Consider the following 23,633-nt stretch of genomic DNA (forward strand, 5'->3'; position numbering starts at 1 on the left):
GAAGTGAAATACAGCGACAGTCCTTTTTCAAATGTTGTGCATGCGTGACTCCACCTCCCTCCTCCACACCTCCCTCAGTAGAAACATCTCCTCCCGCCTCTTTACTCTAGAAATCACACTTGTTTACAGCCAGTGCAGGCTCCGAATTACTCTGGAAGTGACCTGTCCAGAAATGTTTTATCGACCGACGCGTCAGTTTTTAGACCCTTCGTCTGCTTCAGTCGCGCCGTCACTGGAAGAGATCTCCAAGAATCACCTCAGTTTGGCTTCGCTCCTTTTCCCCTTCTCTTTTTCTTCTTTCAGCGACCTCAAAAAGGGACTTTCTTTTGCGGCGAACTGGTCGTGGATTCACACCTTCCATCTCAACAAACTGTGTGTGAATTGCGAGGAAGCTACAGTTTGAAAAATCCTCTAAGAACCACTGCATAAATATAATATATAATCCCCACACGCCGGCGAGTCAGTTACACTAGAAACGTAGGGAGTTTGATTGACAACCTAACAGCCAATAGATAAAGAGAGAGCCTCATTTTCTATTGGCCGATATTTATCTGGCCTCATTACATCCACAGTTGATAGATTTTCATTCATTTTTTTTTTTTTTTTTGTCATAATTCCAAGGCTGCTGCATCTCTGTAATGATATTTTAAACTTTCATTGACAATTTGAAACAAAAAAAAATAATCCTCCATACGACCTTTAATAATGAAAAGGATTATATACGTATGTATATTACATACAACATATACTAAACATGTACCAGGTATATATATATATGTTAGAGCCCGACTGATATATCGGCTGGCCGATATTATCGGCCAATATGGGCACCTGGAGACATATCGGCTATCGGCCGATATGCTTGCTGATAGGGGCCGATATTTCACGTGGGCATGTTATACCTCGTTATAAAGCTTAGACTCTCTACATTCTGTTCATTTAATCCAATTTACAGACAGATAAATGTCCAAATATGTGGCTCCGCATCAGTATTTATCTACGGAGTCATTTGTCTGTGTCCGTACTGTCCCTGAACACACCACCAGAGTGACGTCACTTCACTCACGTGTGTTTGTTTACACCCGCAGACGTGCGTAACATTGAGAAAAAAAAGGACATTTATTAGTGCAGACTTGTGATGTGGGAGGAGCCTGTGTGAGCGGTGAGTGTTGGAAATACATCGACTTTGAAGCTAGTTTAGGTTTTGTTAGCGATTAGCTGCTGTAGCTCCTGCACATAAACAGGCTGTTTTCTATTGGTCTATTGTAAAGTGACTGTATTGGCCGTATATTTGTTACTGGACCAGCATTGATATGTAAATGAGCTGTGAATAGACGTGTGAATGATCCACATTTATGCATAGAATTAACTACCGCGGTGCGCAGCATTTACGGCTAAAGGCTAATAGCGATAGTTTACTAGCTAGGAGTTATGGGTCGGTCGCGATTGAAGAAACGGGAGCCTGCTTCTTATTGGGAGCCGTGTTTTCTCTGTTTCTCACTTTTTCTCTTCGTGCCGCTTGTCGACCCGTAGTTTGACAGCAGCAGCGGCTGAAAACGAAACTTTCAGAAATCTGCGTGTGCATAGGATAAAAAAAAAAAAAGTGCATATTTGGCTGCAGTTCAGCATAAAATTAATAAACCAGGACTAATCTCGAGTGCAGGAGAGAGATAGAAACCGAGTCCCGACACTCAGTCCTGGTTCAGTTCTGGTTTAGTCCTGCTTACAACAAAACAAAACAATCTCAAGAGTCGCTTGGGAGCCGAAAGAGCCAGCTGCTTTAGTGAGCCGAGCCAAAAGAGCCGGTTCTCCCAAAAAAAAAAAAACTGGAATACCCATCACTAGTAGCTAGAATGTGATGCAAAAATGCCATTAGGCCAAACTACTGTCTGTAAATATGATGTAAAGAGTCAAAATAACAATAAATGTTGCCTAAATAAACCCAATTTAGAATCCACTAGAGCCAAACCTAAGTTTTTTAATCAATTCAACATTTACAGTAAATTTTTACATCACTAAATATATCGGTGATTATATCGGCAGCTCCAACTCCCATTATATCGGTTTCATATCGGCCACAACAAAATCCATATCGGTCGGGCTCAAATATATATATACACTCACATACATACACACATACATACACATACATACAAGTATACAGTAAATAATAAGTTAGTAACTAAAAAGGGAGGCAGTCGGGTTACACATTCATACTGTACATTTTAGAATATACACATGTACCGAGTACACATTTTCAGGATTTCGGTATTTTTTTTATTTTTTTTCCTGGGGCCAAATGAGAAACAGAAAATATTGTGGAGCCAAAAAGCTGAACTCAGTTCTGCAAAATATGAATTGTATTGAATCCTTGTGTCGTTCGTTCATTTGTTTTTCAATATAAAACTGAAATAAGAAAACGATAAAAACAACAATTTTCTTCGTTATTTGTCTCCAAAACCAAAATGAAAAAAAACACAAAGATTCTGTTTTCAGTTTTCGATTTTGTGTTTAAATTAAAAATGGAAAAAACGAATAACGGACGTTTATGTGACTTCCGAGACTGTGATGCCGAACTGAACCAGGACTGATCCAGGTCCGGGACCAGACCAGGACTGAGCTTGAGACCAGATCAGGACCAGACCGGACTCTGAGCTTTGACTCCGAGCCTCCGTAGGGTCCGAGCCTCAGCTCCGAGCTCCGACCCTGTCGTGGGCTCTGAGCTTCCTGTCTGGTCCTGGTCTTGGTCTGGTCCCGGTCTCAGTTCTGGTCTCAGTTCTGGTCTCAGTTCTGATCTCAGTTCTGGTCTCAGTTCTGGTCTCAGTTCTGGTCTCAGTTCTGATTTCAGTTCTGGTCTGGTCCCGGACCTGGATCAGTCCTGGTTCAGTTTTTTTTTTTTAGTGTTTCAAGTCTTTAAAAACACAAATGACTGCTCCAGTTTAACGTGTGGAAGAGTCCGAGCTCTAACGGCGGCTCTCCTGTCCTCGTCCTGAAGCTCGAGGTCGAAGCTCGAGGACGAAGCTCGTGCACAGACGTGTTCCTCAGCTCTGACTCACACACTCCAGAGTTTTTGTTTCTGAGCTCGGGTTTGTTAGTCAAATGTTTGTGCGTCACTCGGTGTGAACGTCGCTCCGCTGGAGATTCAAAACACAAAACACAAACGCGTCAGTGATGTGAAGCAGGGCTGGTATCATGAAGAAGTTGCCAATACAATAGACAGTGTCGGGAGTAACAGATTACATGTACCAGAGTAATCAGAGTACAAATGATGAGTAACTGTATTCAGTTACAGTTACTGTTTCAGTGAGTGGTAATTGGATTACAGTTACTTTGTTGAAATAAATGGATTACACAGACGGATTTTACTGTTTTCATATTTTGGGCTAAATCCCTTTTTTATTTTATTTTATTTATTTTTTCCACTCATTGCCGGACACTAAACCAGGACTAAACCAGGACTAAAACCAGGACTAAACCAGGACTAAAACCAGGACTAAACCAGGACTAAACCAGGACTAAAACCAGGTCTAAAGTAGATCTAAACCAGGACTAAAACCAGGTCTAAAACCAGGACTAAACCAGGACTAAAACCAGGTCTAAAGTAGATCTAAACCAGGTCTAAACCAGGACTAAAACCAGGACTAAAACCAGGTCTAAAACCAGGACTAAACCAGGACTAAAACCAGGTCTAATGTAGATCTAAACCAGGACTAAAACCAGGACTAAACCAGGACTAAACCAGGACTAAACCAGGACTAAACCAGGACTAAAACCAGGACTAAACCAGGACTAAAACCAGGACTAAACCAGGACTAAAACCAGGTCTAAAGTAGATCTAAACCAGGTCTAAACCAGGTCTAAACCAGGTCTAAACCAGGACTCAAACCAGGTCTAAACCAGGACTCAACCAGGACTCAAACCAGGTCTAAACCAGGACTCAAACCAGGACTCAAACCAGGTCTAAACCAGGTCTAAACCAGGACTCAAACCAGGTCTAAACCAGGACTCAAACCAGGTCTAAACCAGGCTTTAACGGGACAAAACGATGCCGCGTGGACCTCTTCCTCGTTTTCTATCAATAATATTTTTAATTCGGTCTGAAAAGTCTGGACTTTTTATTTTCTTTTAACAGACAAAACTTCTTATGTGAAGATTTCCTCGTCTTTGTTTCTCTACAGAAAATCAAGTAATCCAAAGTAATCAGATTACATTACTCACTTTAAGTAATTTAATGGATTATGTTACAAACTACATTTTAGGGGATGTAATCTGTAATCTGTAGGGGATTACATTTTAAAAGTAAACTTCAGCGAGAACTTTTGTTTGCACAAAGTATAAAAATTTAAAAAATCAAACTTTTCTCTGTGGCATCATTTTAAAAGCCTTGACATGAACATAAGTATTTTCAAAACAAACACAAAAAAAACTACTTTTAATGTCTTAAAGTTGTTCCTAAAAGTCGATTTCATCAGTATTATTCAGTTAATCCAGGAGAGTCAAACTCATTTTGTTCCGGGGGTCGTGTCCAACCAACTTTGATCCAAAGTGTCTGGATCAGAAAACTCATGTCATATAAACCCCAAAAATAACAATAACTTTAAATATTTGTGCAGAGAAACACAAATCTATTACAGAAATCTTTTTTAATTGATGAACTCTTTCTTATTATAATATTATGAACAACCTGAAACTTTAAGAAAAATGTAATTTCAACACAATATTTTAACATTATATTAGGAATAAGTCCATTTTTGTTGTAAAATCCTGCACTCGGCTCCACTTTTCTCATGTTGGACATTTTTCTGATGAGGGTGTCACGGTCAACAGTCAAAACGATCGTCCTTTAAGAGCGTTTGGAAAGAGACAAGTCTTCATTTGTGCTGCTCTGGTGGGAGGGGCCACGTACAGAGACTCTGCTCTGGTGGGAGGGGCCACGTACAGAGACGCTGGAGACGCTGCTGTGATAAACACCACAGAAAATTAACACGATTTTAATAAAAAATAGAATTAAAATATTTTAGTAGAAAATCAGCCGAGGGCCAGATTATAGGTCTTGGAGGGCCGGATCTGGCCCCCGGGCCGTATGTTTGACACCTGTGAGTTAAACAAAAATAAAATTTGAACAATAATCTGAAATCTTTCCTCATGTATCGTGTGATGACATCACTCTGTGACATCACCGTGTGCAGGACTGTGAAATAGAAACAAGTGTGAGATTTGTCCTCTTTTTTTTTGTCGGTGACGCTTTTGTCATGACAAAAACAAATGTCACAGTTTGGATTTTAACTTTCGTGACTTTTCGATTTCACAGATGGTTTAATTAGTAATAACTCAAAGAGCATTTGGACAGTGAATATTTTAAAGGTCGTCAGATGTTCGTGGAATTTGGGAGTTTTTATGAAATTTAAAGAGGGAAAGTGCTTTTTCTGAAATTCTCTTGTGTTTTCCTCTTTGGTTCCAGAGTTAATGCCACATCAGGGCAAACTGTGAAATTCTTCAAAACTTTAAGGAAAAAAACAACATTTATAGACCTCAGTTTGTGTTTTCATCATTTTCCATAATATAAGTTATTTTAATTTAAATTTTAATTAAATTTGAACAATGTCGTCACGGGTCAGTGACGTTTTGCAATTTTCAAATGCTGCAAAATGTGTCGATTTTCCTGACATATTTAAGTCTATATTTTATCTGGTCTTCTGTTGTCTTCTGTTGTCTTCTCTGGTTCTTTCTGGTTCTTTCTGGTCCTCGGATGGTTCAGGGCCGCAGTCGGACTCTCCGGCCCACAGAGGAGCACCGTTCTTGGGTCTGACTGTGTCCTTTTGTCCCCGCAGATTCCCAGAGTTCTTCGTCTGCTCAAGTACCCGGCGGCCGACTCTGAGAACCCTCCACAGGTAAAGTCCTTTCTGTGGATCCGCGGGTTGAGGGTTGGATTCCCGGGGGTTGAGGGTTGGATTCCCGCAGGTTGAGGGTTGGATTCCCGCGGGTTGAGGGTTGGATTCCCGGGGGTTGAGGGTTGGATTCCCGGGGGTTGAGGGTTGGATTCCCGCGGGTTGAGGGTTGGATTCCCGCAGGTTGAGGGTTGGATTCCCGGCTCAGACCTGTGTTTTGTGGTTTCTCTCCTCAGACGGCGGAGCAGGCCTACAGACAGATCCAGAACATCGTGGACTTTACCTCAAACGTCATGAGCAGCTTCATTGGAGAACAGTTCATCCACAGTGGGGTAAGAGTCTGCACCTGCACCAGAGACACGATGACATAGAGCAGTATGACGTATCATCGTTTGACATATCATGTTGAATTGCGGTATGACATAGCGCGGTACGACATAGCGCGGTACGACATATCACGGTATGACATATCTTGGTATGATGTATCACGGTGTTTCGCGGTATGACATATCAGTATGACATATTGCGGTATGACATATCACAGTGTATCACGGTATGACATATCAGTATGACGTATCTTGGTATAACGCATCAGCATGACATAGCGCAGTATGATGTATCACGATATGACGTGATGGAGTCTGGAGTTTCTCTCTTTGTGTTTTTGTTTGTTTGTTTTTTTGACGAGTGTCTCTGTGCTGCCGTGTTTCAGGAGGTGGTGAAGTTGCCTCAGGAGTTTCTCTCTTTGTGTTTGTGTTTGTGTTTTTGTTTGTTTTTTTGACGAGTGTCTCTGTGCTGCCGTGTTTCAGGAGGTGGTGAAGTTGCCTCTGGAGTTTCTCTCTTTGTGTTTGTGTTTTTGTTTGTTTTTTGACGAGTGTCTCTGTGCTGCCGTGTTTCAGGAGGTGGTGAAGTTGCCTCTGGAGTTCGTGAGGCAGTTGTCCATCCGAGTGCAGCACCACAGACCAGGTACAGTTTGAGACCACGAGAACGACAAACCATCACCACGGCAACGAGACAAACAAACAAAACAACATCACAGTTATCTCCTCTTCTCTCCCCTCTCTCTCTCTCTCTCTCTCTCTCCCGTCTCTTTCTCAACCTCCTTTCTTTTCTCTTTTTCTCTCTCCTCCCTCTTTTTCTCTCTTTTCTTTCCTCCTTTCTCTGTCTTTCCCCTTTTTCTGTCTCCTTCTTCTCTCCCCTCCCCCCCTCCTCTTTCCTCTCTCTCTCTCCTCTTTTTCCCCTTTTCCTCTCTTTCTCTTCCATCTCTTTCTGTCCTCTTTTTCTCCCTTTCCCCTCCCTCTCTCCTTTCTCTTTAACCCCCCCTTTTTTTCTTTCCCCTCTTTCTCTTCCCCCTCTCTTTTTCCCCTCTCTCTCTTCCCCTCTCTCTCTCCCTCTTTCTCTGTTTTTCCGCTCTCTCCCCGTCGTTTTCTTTCTCCCCTCTCTCTCTTTCCCTTTTCTGTCTTTCTCCTCTCTCTCGCTCTTCCCTCTCCCTCTCTTTACCCTCTTTATCTCTCCTCCTCTTCCCCCCCTCTCTCTCTCCTTTCTCTCCTCTCTTCCTCTCCCGTCTCTTTCTCAACCTCCTCTTTCTTTCCTCTTTTTCTCTTTCCCCTCCCCCTCTCTCTCTCTGTCTCTCTCTTCCCCGTCCCTCTCTCTCTTTACCCTTTTTCTGTCTCTTTCTCCTCTCTCTTTTCTCCTCTCCTCTTTCTCGCTCTCTCCCCTCCCTCTCTCTTCTCTTCCTACTGTGTATTTTGTCTCTTCCTCTCTCTCTCTCCTGTCTCGTCTCTTACCCCCTCCCTCCCTCTCTGCTTCTCTCTTTTTCTCCTCTCTGTCTCTCTCTTCCCCGCCGCTCTCTCTCTTTGCCCTCTTTCTGTCTCTTTCTCCTCACTCTCTTTCCCTCTCTGTTTCTGTCTTTTCCGTCTCTTTCTCTCTCTCCCTCTCTTCTCCTCCCCCATTTCTCTCTCTTTCTCTCTCTCTCTCCTCTCTCTCTCTTCTCTTTCTCTCCTCTCTCCCTCTCCTCTTTCTCTCTTCTCTCTCTCTCCTCTCTCTTTCCTCTCTTTCTCTCCTCTCTGTCCTCTCTTTCTCCCACTCCTTCTCTCCCTCTCTTCTCCTCCCTCATATCTCTCTCTCTTTCTCTCCTCTCTCCCTCTCCTCTCTTTCTCTCCTCTCTCTCTCTTCTCTCTCTCTCTCCTCTTTCTCTCCTCTCTCTCTCCTCTCTCTCTCTCTCCTCTCTCTCTCTCCTCTCTCCCACTCCTCTTTCTCTCTTCTCTTTCTCTCCTCTCTCTCTCCTCTCTTTCTCCCACTCCTTCTCTCCTCTCTCTCTCCTCTCTTTCCCTCTCTTTCTCTCCATCTCTCTCTCCTCTCTCTCTTCTTTCTCTCCTCTCTCTTTCTCTCTTCTCTTTCTCTCTTCTCTTTCTCTCCCTCTCCTCTCTCTCTCTCCTCTCTTTCTCTCCTTTCTCTCTCCTCTCTCTCTCCTCTCTCTCTCTCTCTTTCTCTCCTCTCTCCCTCTCCTCTTTCTCTCCTCTCTCCTCTCTCTCTCTCTCTCTCTCTCTCTCTCCTCTCTCCTCTTTCTCTCCTCTCTCCCTCTCCTCTTTCTCTCCTCTCTCCTCTTTCTCTCCTCTCTCTCTCCTCTCTCTCTTTCTCTCCATCTCTCTTTCTCTCCATCTCTCTCTTTCTCTCCTCCTCTTTCTCTCCATCTCTCTCTCTCTCTCTCTCTCTCTCTCTCTCTCTCTCTCTCTCTCTTTCTCTCCTTCTCTCTCTCTCTCTTTCTCTCCATCTCTCTCTCCTCTTTCTCTCCTCTCTCTTCTCTTTCTCTCTCTCCGTCTTTCTCTCCTCTCTCCTCTTTTTTTATCTCTCCGTCTTCAGCGTGGAGATGTACTAAAGTGATGGACATCTACAGCGGCTGTGCTCTGTGTCTGCCCAACCTGACCACGCCCCTTTACCACCAGCCCACGCTGACCCCGCCCCTCTGCATCGAGATCAAGGTACAACAACAACACAACAACACACAACTACACACAACGACACACAACAACAACACAACACAACAACACACAACACAACAACATATACACACAACAACACACAACCTGACCACGCCCCTTTACCACCAGCCCACGCTGACCCCGCCCCTCTGCATCGAGATCAAGGTACGACAACAACGCCACAACACACAACACACACGACACACAACAACACACAAACACACAACAACCACACACACGACACACAACAACAACACACACGACACACAAACACACAACAACAAAACAACACACACGACACATACACACAACAACACAACTACAACACACAACTACACACAACACAAACACAACAACACACAAATACAACAACACACAACACAACAACATATACACACAACAACACCCAACCTGACCACGCCCCTTTACCACCAGCCCACGCTGACCCCGCCCCTCTGCATCGAGATCAAGGTACAACAACAACACACAAATACACACACACACACAAACACACATAAACACACACACATAGGCCCCGTGTTTCCGTCTTCAAACGGTGAAAAACAGAATGGGTTGTAAAGAGTTTGCAGTGGTCTAAAGTTCTTCCTCATCGTCCTCTTTTGCCCTCAGCAACTAGCATGCTAACGTGCACTTCCTGGTCACGGGGGCACAGACGTGACGGGACATAAAAGTGACTCTGTGTTTTTCAGCCAAAGTGCGGTTTCCTGCCCACGTCCAAACACGTCTCCAAGGAAATCAAGACCAGAGTGTGTCGCTTCTGCATGCACCAGCACTACAAGGTCCTCCTCTGCACCTCCTCCTCTGCACCTCCTCCTCTGCACCTCCACCTCCTCTGCACCTCCTCTGCACCTCCTCCTCCTCTGCACCTCCTCCTCCTCTGCACCTCCTCCTCCTCTGCACCTCCTCCTCCTCCTCTGCACCTCCTCCTCCTCTGCACCTCCTCCTCCTCTGCCTCCTCCTCCTCTGCACCTCCTCCTCTGTACCTCCTCCTCCTCTGAACCTCCTCCTCCTCTGCACCTCCTCTGTACCTCCTCCTCCTCTGAACCTCCTCCTCCTCTGCACCTCCTCTGTACCTCCTCCTCCTCTGCACCTCCTCCTCCTCTGCACCTCCTCCTCCTCTGCACTCCTCCTCCTCTGTACCTCCCTCCTCCTCTGAACCTCCTCCTCCTCTGCACCTCCTCCTCCGTACCTCCTCCTCCTCCTCTGTACCTCCTCCTCCTCTGCACCTCCTCTGTACCTCCTCCTCCTCTGAACCTCCTCCTCCTCTGCACCTCCTCTGTACTCCTCCTCCTCTGCACCTCCTCTCCTCTGCACCTCCTCCTCCTCTGTACCTCCTCCTCCTCTGAACCTCCTCCTCCTCTGTACCTCCTCCTCCTCTGCACCTCCTCCTCCTCTGCACCTCCTCCTCTGCACCTCCTCCTCCTCTGTACCTCCTCCTCCTCTGCACCTCCTCCTCCTCTGCAACCTCCTCCTCTCCTCTCTCACCTCCTCCTCCTCTGTACCTCCTCCTCCTGCACCTCCTCCTCCTCCTGCCTCCACCTCCTCACCTCCTCCTCTCTGCACCTCCTCCTCTCTGCACCTCCTCCTCTGCACTCTCTGCACCTCCTCCTCTTCACCTCCTCCTCTACACCTCCTCTGAACCACCTCCTCCTCTGAACCTCCTCCTCCTCTGAACCTCCTCCTCCTCTGAACCTCCTCCTCCTCTGCACCTCCTCTCATCCTCTTCTCCTCTTCCTCTCATCCTCTTCTCCTCTTCCTCTTCTCTTTCTCCTCCTCTGCTCCTCCTCTCCTCATCCTCCTCTCATCCTCTTTTTCTTTTTCTCTGCAGGTTTCTAACGGGATCTGGAAGAAGCGCAGCCTCTACTGCCCCCTGGACCTGTTCTCCGGGTCAGTACCCCCCCCCCCCCCCCCAATACCCCAGTGTGTCAGATACCCCCTCCCCCCCAATCCCCCAATACCCCAGTGTGTCAGAAGTACTTTTTGTATTCATGTAGTACTTCAGTTCCGCTTGACGAGTGCCGGTAAAAGTACTTTTCGTATTCATGTAGTACTTCAGTTCTGCGTGACGAGTGACGAGTGTAAAAGTACTGAACCTGAACCTCCTCCTCCTGAACCTCCTCTTGAACCTCCTCCTCTTGAACCTCCTCCTGAACCTCCTCCTGAACCTCTTGAACCTCCGCCTCTTGAACCTCTTCTTGAACCTCCTGAACCTCCTCTTAAACTTCCTCTTGAACCTCCTCCTCCTGAACCTCCTGAACCTCCTCCTGAACTTCCTCTTGAACCTCCTCCTGAACCTCCTCTTGAACGTCTTGAACCTCCTCCTCCTGAACCTCCTCTTGAACCTCCTCCTGAACCTCCTGAACCTCCTGAACCTCCTCCTGAACTTCCTCTTGAACCTCCTTCTGAACCTCCTCTTGAACCTCCTGAACCTCCTCCTCCTGAACCTCCTCTTGAACCTCCTCCTGAACCTCCTCCACCTCCTCCTGAACTTCCTCTTGAACCTCTTGAACCTTCTCCTCCTGAACCTCCTCCTCCTGAAGCGCACCCTCCTGAACCTACTCCTCCTGAACCACCTCCTGAACCTCTTCTGAACCTCTTCCTGAACCTCTTCCTGAACCTCTTCCTGAACCTCTTCCTGAACCTCCTCCTGAACCTCCTGAACCTCTTCCTGAACCTCTTCCTGAACCTCCTCCTGAACCTCCTCCTCCTGAACCGCACCCTCCTGAATCTCCTGAACCTCCTCCTCCTGAACCTCTTCTGAACCTCTTCCTGAACCTCCTCCTGAACCTCCTCCTCCTGAACCTCCTCCTTCTGAACTTCTTCTGAACCTCTTCTGAACCTCTTCCTGAACCTCTTCCTGAACCTCCTCCTGAACCTCCTCCTGAACCTCTTCTTGAACCTCCTGAACCTCCTCTTGAACCTCCTCTTGAACCTCCTGAACCACCTCCTCCTGAACCTCCTCCTGAACCTCTTCCTGAACCTCCTCCTGAACCTGCACCCTCCTGAACCGCACCCTCCTGAACCTCCTGACCCTCCTCCTCCTCCTGCTGAACCACCTCCTGCTGAACCACCTCCTGAACCTCTTCTGAACCTCTTTCTGAACCTCCTCCTGAACCTCCTCCTCCTGAACCTCTTCCTGAACCTCCTGAACCTCCTCCTGAACCTGAACCTCCTCCTGAACCTCTTCTCCTCCGCACCTCCTGAACCTCCTGACCCCTCCTCCTCCTGAACCACCTCCTGAACCTCCTGACCCTCCTCCTCCTCCTCCTGCTGAACCTCTTCCTGAACCTCTTCCTGAACCTCCTCCTGAACCTCCTCCTCCTGAACCTCCTGAACCTCCTGAACCTCTTCCTCCTCCTGAACCACCTCCTGAACCTCTTCTGAACCTCTTCCTGAACCTCTTCCTGAACCTCCTCCTGAACCGCACCCTCCTGAACCACACCCTCCTGAACCGCACCCTCCTGAACCTCTTCTTGAACCTCCTGAACCTCTTCTTGAACCTCCTGAACCTCCTCTTGAACCTCCTCCTGAATCTCCTCCACCTCCTCCTGAACTTCCTCTTGAATCTCCTCCTGAACCTCTTGAACCACCTCCTCCTGAACCTCCTCTTGAACCTCCTCCTGAACCTTCTCTTGAACCTTCTCTTGAACCTCTTGAACCTCCTCCTCCTGAACCTCCTCCTCTTGAACCTCTTGAACCTCCTCCTCCTGAACACCTCCTCTTGAACCTTCTGAACCTCCTCTTGAACCTCCTCCTGAACCTCCTGAACCTCCTCCTCCTGAACCTCCTCCTCCTGAACCTCCTCTTGAACCTCCTCCTCCTGAACCCCATGAACCTCCTCCTGAACTCGAATCACGAAATTAAAATTGACGTTTTTGTTGAGTCATTCAGTCCTGGTTCAGTCCTGGTTCAGTCCTGGTTCAGTCCTGGTTCGACGCAAGTGTCGATGACTGATTTCTGACAGTCGAGTCGCGTCTTTGAATTCGTGTTCGTACTGAAGAACACGAATTCACACGAAAATCGGTGCGTATTTGTCGGTATTTGAGCATAAAATAAATGTTCGTAAACTCTGGAATCGGTGCAGTCGTACGGAAAATGTGTTTTGTGTATTTTATCATCGGAATACAAACTGAAAAGTTACGACGTCAAGAATTACAATCAAGAAATGAAAAAAATTTACGGTTACACTTTCTTCAGTACGAACTCGAATTTAAAAACGCGACTCGACTGTCAGAAATCCGTCATCGCTTCACGGGTTTTATTTATTGAGCAGAAGAAACATCGATCGAGACGTCGGACTTTTGGGTCGCAGAAGCGTATTTCGAAATTTTCGTGGTTGTAATTCTTGATGTCGTAACTTTTCAATTCATTTCCGGTTGGACTGGACTCACTCGAGAGTTTACGAACATTTATTTTACGCTCTTCTACAGACAGATATGCACCGATTTCTTTCCTGAGCACACGAATATCTCCGAAAGCTTCTTGGTCCAAACGCGGGCGACTGAAAACACGACTTCATGTTGGATTCGTTTCCTGACGTGTTCGTTTTGTTTCAGGAGCCGACAGAGAATGACCTTTGCCATCAGACACTTGATAGAAGAACCTCAGAACAACTTCAAAATATTCAAGGTGAGAAAAGTTTTGTTTTTTTTTCTTTTGCATCAGCGGGTTCCTCCTCCTGAACCTCCTCCACAGGAACCTCCTCCTGAACCTCCTCCAAAACCTCCTCCTCCTGAACCTCCTCCTTGAACCTCCTGAACCTCCTGAACCTCTTCCTGAACCTCTTCCTGAAGCTCGTCCTGAACCTCCTCCTCCTGAACCTCCTCCTGAACCTCCTGAACCTCCTGAACTTCCTGAACCTCCTCCTGAACCTCCTCCTGAACCTCCTCCTCCTGAACCTCCTGAACCTCTTCCTGAACCTCTTCCTGAACCTCTTCCTGAAGCTCCTCCTGTAACCTCCTCCTGAACCTCCTCCTGAACTCCTGAACCTCCTGAAACCTGAACCTCCTCCCTGAACGTCCTGAACCTCCTCCTGAACCTCCTGAACCTCCTCCTGAACCTCCTGAACCTCCTCCTCCTGAACCTCCTCCTCCTGAACCTCCTGAACCTCCTGAACCTCCTGAACCTCCTGAACCTCCTCCTGAACCTCCTCCTGAACCTCTTCCTGAACCTCTTCCTGAACCTCCTCCCTGAACCTCCTGAACTCTCCTGAACCTCCTCCTGAACCTCCTCCTGAACCTCTTCCTGAACCTCCTCCTGAACCTCCTCCTGAACCTCCTCCTGAACCTCCTGAACCTCTTCCTGAAGCCTCCTCCTGAACCTCCTCCTGAACCTCCTCAACCTCCTCCTGAACCACCTGAAGCTCCTCCTCCTGAACCTCCTGAACCTCCTCCTGAACCTCCTGAACCACCTCCTGAACCTCTTCCTGAACCTCCTCCTCCTGAACCGCACCCTCCTGAACCTCCTCCTCCTCCTGAACCTCCTCCTCCTGAAACTCCTCCTCCTCCTGAACCTCCTCCTGAACCTCCTCCTGAACCTCTCCTCCTGAACCGCACCCTCCTGAACCTCCTGAACCTCCTCCTGAACCACCTGAACGTCCTCCTGAACCTCCTCCTGAACCTCCTCCTCCTGAACCTCCTGAACCTCGTCCTGAACCTCCTCCTGAACTTCTTCCTCCTGAACCTCCTGAACCTCTTCCTGAACTTCTTCCTCCTCCTGAACCTCCTCCTCCTGAACCTCCTCCTGAACCACCTGAACCACCTCCTGAACCTGAACCTCCTGAACCTCCTGAACCTCCTGAACCTCCTGAACCACCTCTCCTGAACCTCTTCCTGAACCTCCTCCTCCTGAACCGCACCCCTCCTGAACCTCCTCCTGAACCTCTTCCTGAACCTCCTCCCTCCTGAACCGCACCCTCCTGAACCTCCTGAACCCACCTCTGAACTCTCCTCCTGAACCTCCTCCTCCTGAACCTCCTCCTGAACCCCTCCTGAACCTCCTGAACCTCCTGAACCTCTCCTGAACTCCCTGAACCTCTCCTGAACCTGAACCTCCTGAACCTCCTCCTGAACCTGACCTCCTGAACACCTCCTGAACCACCTGAACCTCCTCCTGAACCTCCTCCTGAACCTCGTCCTGAACCTCCTCCTCCTGACCTCCTGAACCTTCCTGAACCTCCTCCTCCTGAACCGCACCCTCCTGAACCTCCTGAACCACCTGAACCTGAACCTCCTGACCTGAACCTCTCCTGAACCCTCCTGAACCTCCTCCTGAACCTGAACCTCTGAACCTCCTGAACCTGAACCTCCTCCTCCTGAACCTCCTCCTCCTGAACCTGAACCACCTCCTGAACCTCCTGAACCTCCTGTCCTGAACCTCCTGAACCTCCTCCTGAACCTCGTCCTGAACCACCTCCTCCTGAACCTCCTGAACCTTGTGATCCTGCTGTATTTGTGTGTTTGTTTTTGTGCAGACAGCTGGTCTTTTTTTTGTGTGTTTGTGTGTGTTTTTGTGCGTCCAGGGCGTCCAGTTGATCTTTTGTGTGTTTTTTGTGTGTTTTGTGTGTTTTTGTGCGTCCAGGGCGTCCAGTTGATCTTTTGTGTGTTTTTTGTGTGTTGTTGTGTGTTTTTTGTGCGTCAGGGCGGGCAGTTGATCTTTGTGTGTGTGTTTTTTGTGTGTTTTGTGTGTTTTTGTGCGTCCAGGGCGTCCAGTTGATCTTTTGTGTGTTTTTTTGTGTGTTTGTGTGTGTTTTTGTGCGTCCAGGGCGGGCAGTTGATCTTTTGTGTGTTTTTTTGTGTGTTTTGTGTGTTTTTGTGCGTCCAGGGCGGGCAGTTGATCTTTTGTGTGTGTTTTTTGTGTGTGTTGTTGCGTGGGCGGGCAGTTGATTTTTGTGTGTGTGTTTTTTGTGTGTTGTTGTGTGTTTTTGTGCGTCTAGGGCGGGCAGTTGATCTTTTTTGTGTGTGTTTGTGTGTGTTTTTGTGCGTCCAGGGCGGGCAGTTGATCTTTTGTGTGTGTTTTGTGTGTTTGTGTGTGTTTTTGTGCGTCCAGGGCGGGCAGTTGATCTTTTTTGTGTGTTTTGTGTGTTTGTGTGTGTTTTTGTGCGTCCAGGGCGGGCAGTTGATCTTTTTTTGTGTGTGTTTGTGTGTGTTTTTTTGTGTTTGTGTGTTTTGTGTGTTGTGTGTGTTTTTGTCGTCCAGGGGGCAGTTGATCTTTGTGTGTGGTGTGTTTGTGTGTGTTTTGTGCGTCCAGGGCGGGCAGTTGATCTTTTGTGTGTGTTTTTTGTGTGTTTGTGTGTGTTTTTGGCGTCCAGGGCGGGCAGTTGATCTTTTGTGTGTGTTGTTGTGTGTTTTTGTGCGTCCAGGGCGGGCAGTTGATCTTTTTGTGTGTTTGTTGTTTTTTTGTGCATCAGGGGGCAGTTGATCTTTTGTGTGTGTTTTTGTGTGTTTGTGTGTGTTGTTGTGCGTCCAGGGCGGTGCAGTTGATCTTTTGTGTGTGTTGTTGTGTGTTGTTGTGCGTCCAGGGCGGGCAGTTGATCTTTTTTGTGTGTTTGTGTGTGTTGTTGTGCGTCCAGGGCGGGCAGTTGATCTTTTGTGTGTGTTTTTTTGTGTGTTTTGTGTGTGTTTTTGTGCGTCAGGGCGGGCAGTTGATCTTTTGTGTGTGTTTTTTTGTGTGTTTGTGTGTGTTTTTGTGCGTCCAGGGCGTCCAGTTGATCTTTTTTGTGTGTTTGTGTGTGTTTTTGTGCGTCCAGGGGCGGGCAGTTGATCTTTTGTGTGTGTTTTTTTGTGAGTTTTGTGTGTTTTTTTGTGCGTCCAGGGCGTCCAGTTGATCTTTTGTGTGTGTGTTTTTGTGTGTTTTTTGTACGTCCAGGGCGGGCAGTTGATCTTTTGTGTGTTTTTTGTGTGTTTGTGTGTGTTTTTGTGCGTCCAGGGCGGGCAGTTGATCTTTTGTGTGTGTGTTTTTGTGTGTTGTTGTGCGTCCAGGGCGTCCAGTTGATCTTTTGTGTGTGTTTTTTGTGTGTTGTTGTGCGTCCAGGTTGGGCAGTTGATCTTTTGTGTGTGTTTTTTGTGTGTTTGTGTGTGTTTTTGTGCGTCCAGGGCGGGCAGTTGATCTTTTGTGTGTGTGTTTTTGTGTGTTTTTGTTGTGTGTCCAGGGCGGGCAGTTGATCTTTTGTGTGTGTTTTTTGTGTGTTTTGTGTGTTGTGCGTCCAGGGCGGGCAGTTGATCTTTTGTGTGTGTTTTGTGTGTTTGTGTGTGCGTCAGGGCGGCAGTTGATCTTTTGTGTGTGTGTTTTGTGTGTTTTTGTGCGTCCAGGGCGTCCAGTTGATCTTTTGTGTGTGTTTTTTGTGTGTTTTTGTGCGTCCAGGGCGGGCAGTTGATCTTTTGTGTGTTTTTGTGTGTTTTTGTTGTTTCTTTTTGTGTGTGTTTTTTTGTGTTTGTGTGTTTTGTGCGTCCAGGGCGGGCAGTTGATCTTTTGTGTGTGTTTTTTGTGAGTTTTGTGTGTTTTTGTGCGTCCAGGGCGGGCAGTTGATCTTTTGTGTGTGTTTTTTGTGTGTTGTTTGTGTGTTGTTGTGCGTCCAGGGCGGGCAGTTGATCTTTTGTGTGTGTTTTTTGTGTGTTTGTGTGTGTTTTTGTGCGTCCAGGGCGGGCAGTTGATCTTTTGTGTGTGTTTTTTGTGTGTTGTTGTGTGTTGTTGTGCGTGCAGGGCGGGCAGTTGATCTTTTGTGTGTGTTTTTTGTGTGTTTTTGTGTGTTTTTGTGCGTCCAGGGCGGGCAGTTGATCTTTTGTGTGTGTTTTTTGTGTGTTTTTGTGCGTCCAGGGCGGGCAGTTGATCTACAGCAGCAGGGAGCGGGACCGGGACGACTCGGACGACGGCTCCTCGGACTTCGTGGCGTCTCTGGTGAACCAGCTCCGGCCGTACTTCACCTGCGCGACGCAACGCATCAGCGGTCTCCACGGCAACAAGAGCCTCCTCAACGACTTCATCCAGGTGAGACCAAGAGGAGAGACAGGACTAAACCAGGACTAAACCAGGACTAAACCAGAACTGAACCAGGACTAAACCAGAACTGAACCAGGACTAAACCAGGACTAAACCAGACTAACTGAACCAGGACTAAACCAGAACTAAACCAGGACTAAACCAGGACTAAACCAGGACTAAACCAGAACTGAACCAGGACTAAACCAGAACTGAACCAGGACTAAACCAGGACTAAACCAGAACTGAAACCAGACTAAACCAGAACTAAACCAGGACTAAACCAGAACTGAACCAGGACTAAACCAGGACTGAACCAGGTCTAAACCAGGTCTAAACCAGGTCTAAACCAGAACTAAACCAGAACTGAACCAGGACTAAACCAGAACTAAACCAGGACTAAACCAGAACTGAACCAGGACTAAACCAGGACTAAACCAGAACTGAACCAGGACTAAACCAGGTCAAAACCAGGTCTAAACCAGGTCTAAACCAGGTCTAAACCAGGACTAAACCAGGTCTGAACCAGGACTAAACCAGGACTAAACCAGGACTAAACCAGGACTAAACCAGGACTGAACCAGGACTGAACCAGATCTAAACCAGGTCTAAACCGTTTTCAGTCTTGATCTGGTTCCAGTCTTCGTCCTGGTCTCGGTCCTGGTCTGGTTCAGTCCGTTATTTTTTTTTTTTTCCATTTTTCATTTAAACACAAAATCAAAAATTGAAAAAACCCAAATCTTTATCTGTTTTTTTTTTTTCATTTTGATTTTGGAGACAAATAATGAAGAAATTTATTTATTTTTTTCATTTTCTTCTTTTTTTATTTTGACAAACGGCTGAACGAACAACACTCGGATTCGCGGGTTCGTTCCGTAAAGAAGTTTAAAGTTTTAAGAAGGACGTCAAAAGAGTTGTCAGTGTCCCGTGTGAGAAAAGCTCAGTTTTTAAATTCTTTAAATACAAAAGAAAAGAAAAGAAAAGAAGGAGGGAGGGATTGAGAAGCGATGAGGGAGCATGACTCGTACAGTGTAAACATGTCACAGTTCGTGCGTAGGAAAAGCGTCGATCCGTGTCTCTGTGTTTGTTTACGACGTGTGTTTGTGTAAAAGTTGAACGTTTTTGCTTGTTTAAACTTGCGTCGCTGTGAAAACTCCGGATTCGTGGAACTGTCAGGACCGTGGGCGTGAGCGACGGATTTCACCTCCCACGAAAACTCCCACGGCGACGAGTCTGAACCCGCCTCCATCTGCTTCTACAGCGACTTTCAACGACGTTATTGTCCCACGGGGAGATGGTTGTGTAACGCACAACAGACGCACAACAGACGCACAACAGGCGAACAACAGACGCACAACAGACGCACAACAGACGCACAACAGACGCACAACAGACGCACAACAGACGCACAACAGACGCACAACAGACTCACAACAGACTCACAACAGGCTCACAACAGGCTCACAACAGGCACAACAGGCGCACAACAGACGCACAACAGACGCACAGACAGACGCACAGACAGACGCACAACAGACGAACAACAGACGAACAACAGACGCACAACAGACGCACAACAGACGCACAACAGACGCACAACAGACGAACAACAGACGCACAACAGACTCACAACAGAACAACAGCACAACAGGCGACACAGCGACAACAGACGCACAACAGACGCACAACAGACGCACAACAGACTCACAACAGAAGCACAACAGACGCACAACAGACGCACAACAGACTCACAACAGCACAACAGACAACAGACACAACAGACGCAACAGACAACAGACGACAACAGACGAACAACAGAACAACAGACAGACGCAACAGACGCACAACAGACACTGTTGGGAAGGTGACTTTTAAAATGTAATCCCCTACAAATTACAGATTACATACGACAAAATGTAGTTTGTAACGTAATCAGTGTCGGGAGTAACAGATTACATGTACCGGAGTAATCAGAGTACAAATGATGAGTAACTGTATTCAGTTACAGTTACTGTTTCAGTGAGTGGTAATTGGATTACAGTTACTTTGTTGAAATAAATGGATTACACAGAGGGATTTAACCGTTTTCACATTTTGGGCTAAACCAGGACTAAACCAGATCTAAACAAGGACTAAAACCAGGACTAGACCAGATCTAAACTAGGTCTAAAGTAGGTTTAAACCAGGACTAAACCAGGTCTAAACCAAGTCTAAACCAGGTCTAAACCAGGTCTAAACCAAGTCTAAACCAGGACTAAACCAGATCTAAACCAGGTCTAAACCAGGACTAAACCAGGACTAAACCAGGAACTAAACCAGGACTAAACCAGGACTAAACCAGGTCTAAACCAGGTCTAAACCAAGTCTAAACCAAGGACTAAACCAGGACTAAACCAGGACTAAACCAGGACTAAACCAGGACTAAACTAGGATTAAACCAGGACTAAACCAGGACTAAACCAGGACCAATTTGAAGAGAACAAACAAGAATTTTCAGGATGTGGTCGCTGCATTCATGTAGTTTTAAAAAGCATGACAATATCAAGTAATCTAAAGTAATCAGATTACATTACTCACTTTAAGTAATTTAATGGATTCTATTACAAACTACATTTTGGTGTGTGTAATCTGTAGGGGATTACATTTTAAAAGTCACCCTCCCAACATTGCCTCTGTTCAAACTGTTTCTCTTCCCGACGGAATTGAAAAATAGTGAAAGGTGAAGGTGATGGGCAGGATTGATCCACAGGAAGAACCAAAAAGGAAACATTTGTCTGACTAAGAAATCATCCTGAGTTTGAAACATTTTGTATGTGGAGCCACGACAAAACAAAATCCTGATCAAAAATTTAAAAAGTCGACACCAAAGTGAAAGTCTCCAACTGTTCACCAAGAAACACCTTCCACTGCAAAGACCAAGACGTGATGTTTGTGTAAAACCACAAGAACAAGAAAGAGCAGCTCAGTCTGTTTGTCTTCTGCTCCTCTACATTAACAAACGGGATTTTGTTTTGTCGTCGCTCCACATACAAAATGTTCTCTACAAACTCGGGATGATTTCTTAGTCAGACAAATGTTTCCTTTGCAGTCACTGGTACAAAATAAAAAACAACAACAATAGCACGAAACCCTGAGGAGCTCCAGTGGACAGGGAACCGTTTACTTTAACACACTGGGTCCTGCACGATTAAAAAAAAATCTTAATCATTTCTCTCCAAACACTCACTGGATCTTGTGATGAAACGCTGTATTTCCAACTGAAATGTTGAGGTGATATGCTCCACAAAACAAACGCAGCAGCTGTTTCCTGTTTCAGGAGGCGCAGCAGTCGTGTTTAAAGATCAAACACGCTTTATTTCCTGTGAAAAACGCAGCAAACATGAACCAAACCCTCTCTTTTTATTTATTTATTTAGTTAGTTAGTTATTGCTCATGCTATTATTTTGTTGGCATCAATTTAAAAAGAACAACAACAAATCTGATAATTAACGTAAGTAAGATAAGATCATCTTTTATTGTGTCTAAATTTGTCTTGGGACAGGTGGTCACAGCTTTATCAAAAACAGAACAACACAACACAAAGCAGCGCACAAACACAATCACAAACACCACCGTAGAAAAAAATAGATACGAGACCAAATATGAACACCAACAGGAGCTGTATGTCACTCTTTACAGGCGAACCCTTTGTAATCTTAAGCCTGTGTGCAGTTTTGTTTGCACATTCCCTAAGCCTGTGTGCATATTTAAACACACGTACATACATATTCCCATTTATTTCATTATTTGCGGCATGAACAAAAGGACCAAGACAAATCTTACAAACCTGCTCCTTTCACAGATCAAAAAATAATAGTAATTAAACATTTCTTTAATAATCAAAAGCCAAACCAAGTCACCAGTGAGACATTTGTATGTTACAAAATCTCTTTCTCTTTCATTCACTTTTTAAAAAAATTTCCTCAGTCACATCGTCCATCTTTATTTTATCCTTGTACTTTTTCTTAAATTTAGAAACGGTAAGAGAATTTAAGTAATTTATCCTCTACAACATGCAAAAAATAAAATCCAGGAGTGTTTTCGTGCGGACGTAGCCAAACTGGGGCCTACTGGTCTTCACAGTCTCACCACACTCGCTTTATAAACCTCCTCCTCTGGGTCTTGAACACTCAAAGATCACACTCTGTTCACTTTTGACGTCATGACTTAACATGTTTTTAAACATAAACATATACAGTACTGTTAGAAATGTCCCCAAAAGTATTCTAAATATACAATACTTTTAAAAATGTGCCCAAAAGTATTCTAATTATACAATACTTTTAGAAATGTCCCCAAAAGTATTCTAAATATACAGTGCTTTTAAAAATGTCCCCAAAAGTATTCTAAATATATAATACTCTTAGAAATGTTCCCAAAAGTATTCTAATTCTACAGTACTGTTAGAAATGTCCCCAAAAGTATTCTAAATATACAGTACTGTTAGAAATGTCCCCAAAAGTATTCTAAATATACAGTACTGTTAGAAATGTCCCCAAAAGTATTCCAATTATACAGTACTGTTCGAAATGTCCCCAAAAGTATTAGAAACGTTCCCAAAAGTATTAGAAATGTTTCCAAAAGTATTAGAAATGTCCCCAAAAGTATTAGAAATATTTCCAAAAGTATTCTAAATATACAGTACTCTTAGAAATGTCCCCAAAAGTATTAGAATTGTTTACCAAAGTATTCTAATTATACAGTACATAACCCTCTGGGTCTTGAACACTCAAAGATCACACTCTGTTCACTTTTGAAGTCACACTATGTTGACTTTTCCGGTTCCCCCGGGTTGTATTATTGATGGCAAATAAACTTCTCCTGCTTAACACCTCCAGTTGGTTTACTTTGTTTACTTAATGTCAGTACTAATTTAAATAGTGTTCCATAGAAAGGGGCTGGATTTGTTTGATTTGTTTTTCAGGTTTTGGTGAAAGCGCTGCTGAGTGGGGGCGGGGCCAGCACCGTAGACTCCTCCCACAGACACACAGAGGGGCGGAGCTTCTGCGAGGCCAGCGCCTTCAACCGAGAGCGCCTCAGACACCGTGAGTCCATCCTCCCCCTGCAGGCCCGCCACGGTAACACATGTGTGATTTATCGTGGAGGATAGATGAAAAACGAGCAAACGGAACCAAACCGTAAAGCAGAATTATCCTCAAAAGTATTCAAAATGTACAATACTCTTAGAAATGTCCACAAAAGTATTTTAAATATTCACTACTCTTAGAAATGTCCCTCAAAAGTATTTTAAATATGCAATACTGTTAGAAATGTCCATTAAAGTATTCAAAATATACAGTACAGCTAGAAATGTCCCCAAAAGTATTCTAAATATACAGTACTGCTAGAAATGTCCCCAAAAGTATTCTAAATATACAGTACTGCTAGAAATATCCCCAAAAGTATTCAAAATATACAATACTGTTAGAAATGTCCCCAAAAGTATTTTAAATATACAGTGCTTTTAGAAATGTCCCCAAAAGTATTTTAAATATACAATACTGTTAGAAATGTCCCCAAAAGTATTCAAAATATACAATACTGATAGTAATGTCCCCAAAAGTGTTCTAAATATACAATAATGTTAGAAATGTCCCCAAAAGTATTCAATATATACAGTACTGTTAGAAATGTCCCCAAAAGTATTCAAAATATACAGTGCTTTTTAGAAATGTCCCCAGTATTTTTATACAATACTGTTAGAAATGTCCCCAAAAGTATTCAAAAT

General features: G+C 45.3%; 1 protein-coding gene across 1 annotated transcript in view; it reads left to right on the forward strand.

Moving 5' to 3' along the window:
• Positions 1 to 23,633, forward strand: part of ippk (inositol 1,3,4,5,6-pentakisphosphate 2-kinase) — a 40,584-nt gene that overhangs the window by 11,435 nt on the left and 5,516 nt on the right. The window contains exons 2-10 of the mRNA XM_055158910.1: positions 5,832 to 5,891; positions 6,125 to 6,220; positions 6,788 to 6,854; positions 8,751 to 8,869; positions 9,580 to 9,669; positions 10,719 to 10,777; positions 13,447 to 13,519; positions 17,705 to 17,875; positions 22,830 to 22,950. Of these exons, the coding sequence (XP_055014885.1) occupies positions 5,832 to 5,891; positions 6,125 to 6,220; positions 6,788 to 6,854; positions 8,751 to 8,869; positions 9,580 to 9,669; positions 10,719 to 10,777; positions 13,447 to 13,519; positions 17,705 to 17,875; positions 22,830 to 22,950 (856 nt within the window). The remainder of the gene's footprint in view (positions 1 to 5,831; positions 5,892 to 6,124; positions 6,221 to 6,787; positions 6,855 to 8,750; positions 8,870 to 9,579; positions 9,670 to 10,718; positions 10,778 to 13,446; positions 13,520 to 17,704; positions 17,876 to 22,829; positions 22,951 to 23,633) is intronic.

Source organism: Boleophthalmus pectinirostris, unplaced genomic scaffold (assembly GCF_026225935.1).
Source record: "Boleophthalmus pectinirostris isolate CB_2022bp ecotype Guang Dong unplaced genomic scaffold, ASM2622593v1 HiC_scaffold_23, whole genome shotgun sequence".
In the NCBI taxonomy this organism is placed as follows: Eukaryota; Metazoa; Chordata; class Actinopteri; order Gobiiformes; family Gobiidae; genus Boleophthalmus; species Boleophthalmus pectinirostris.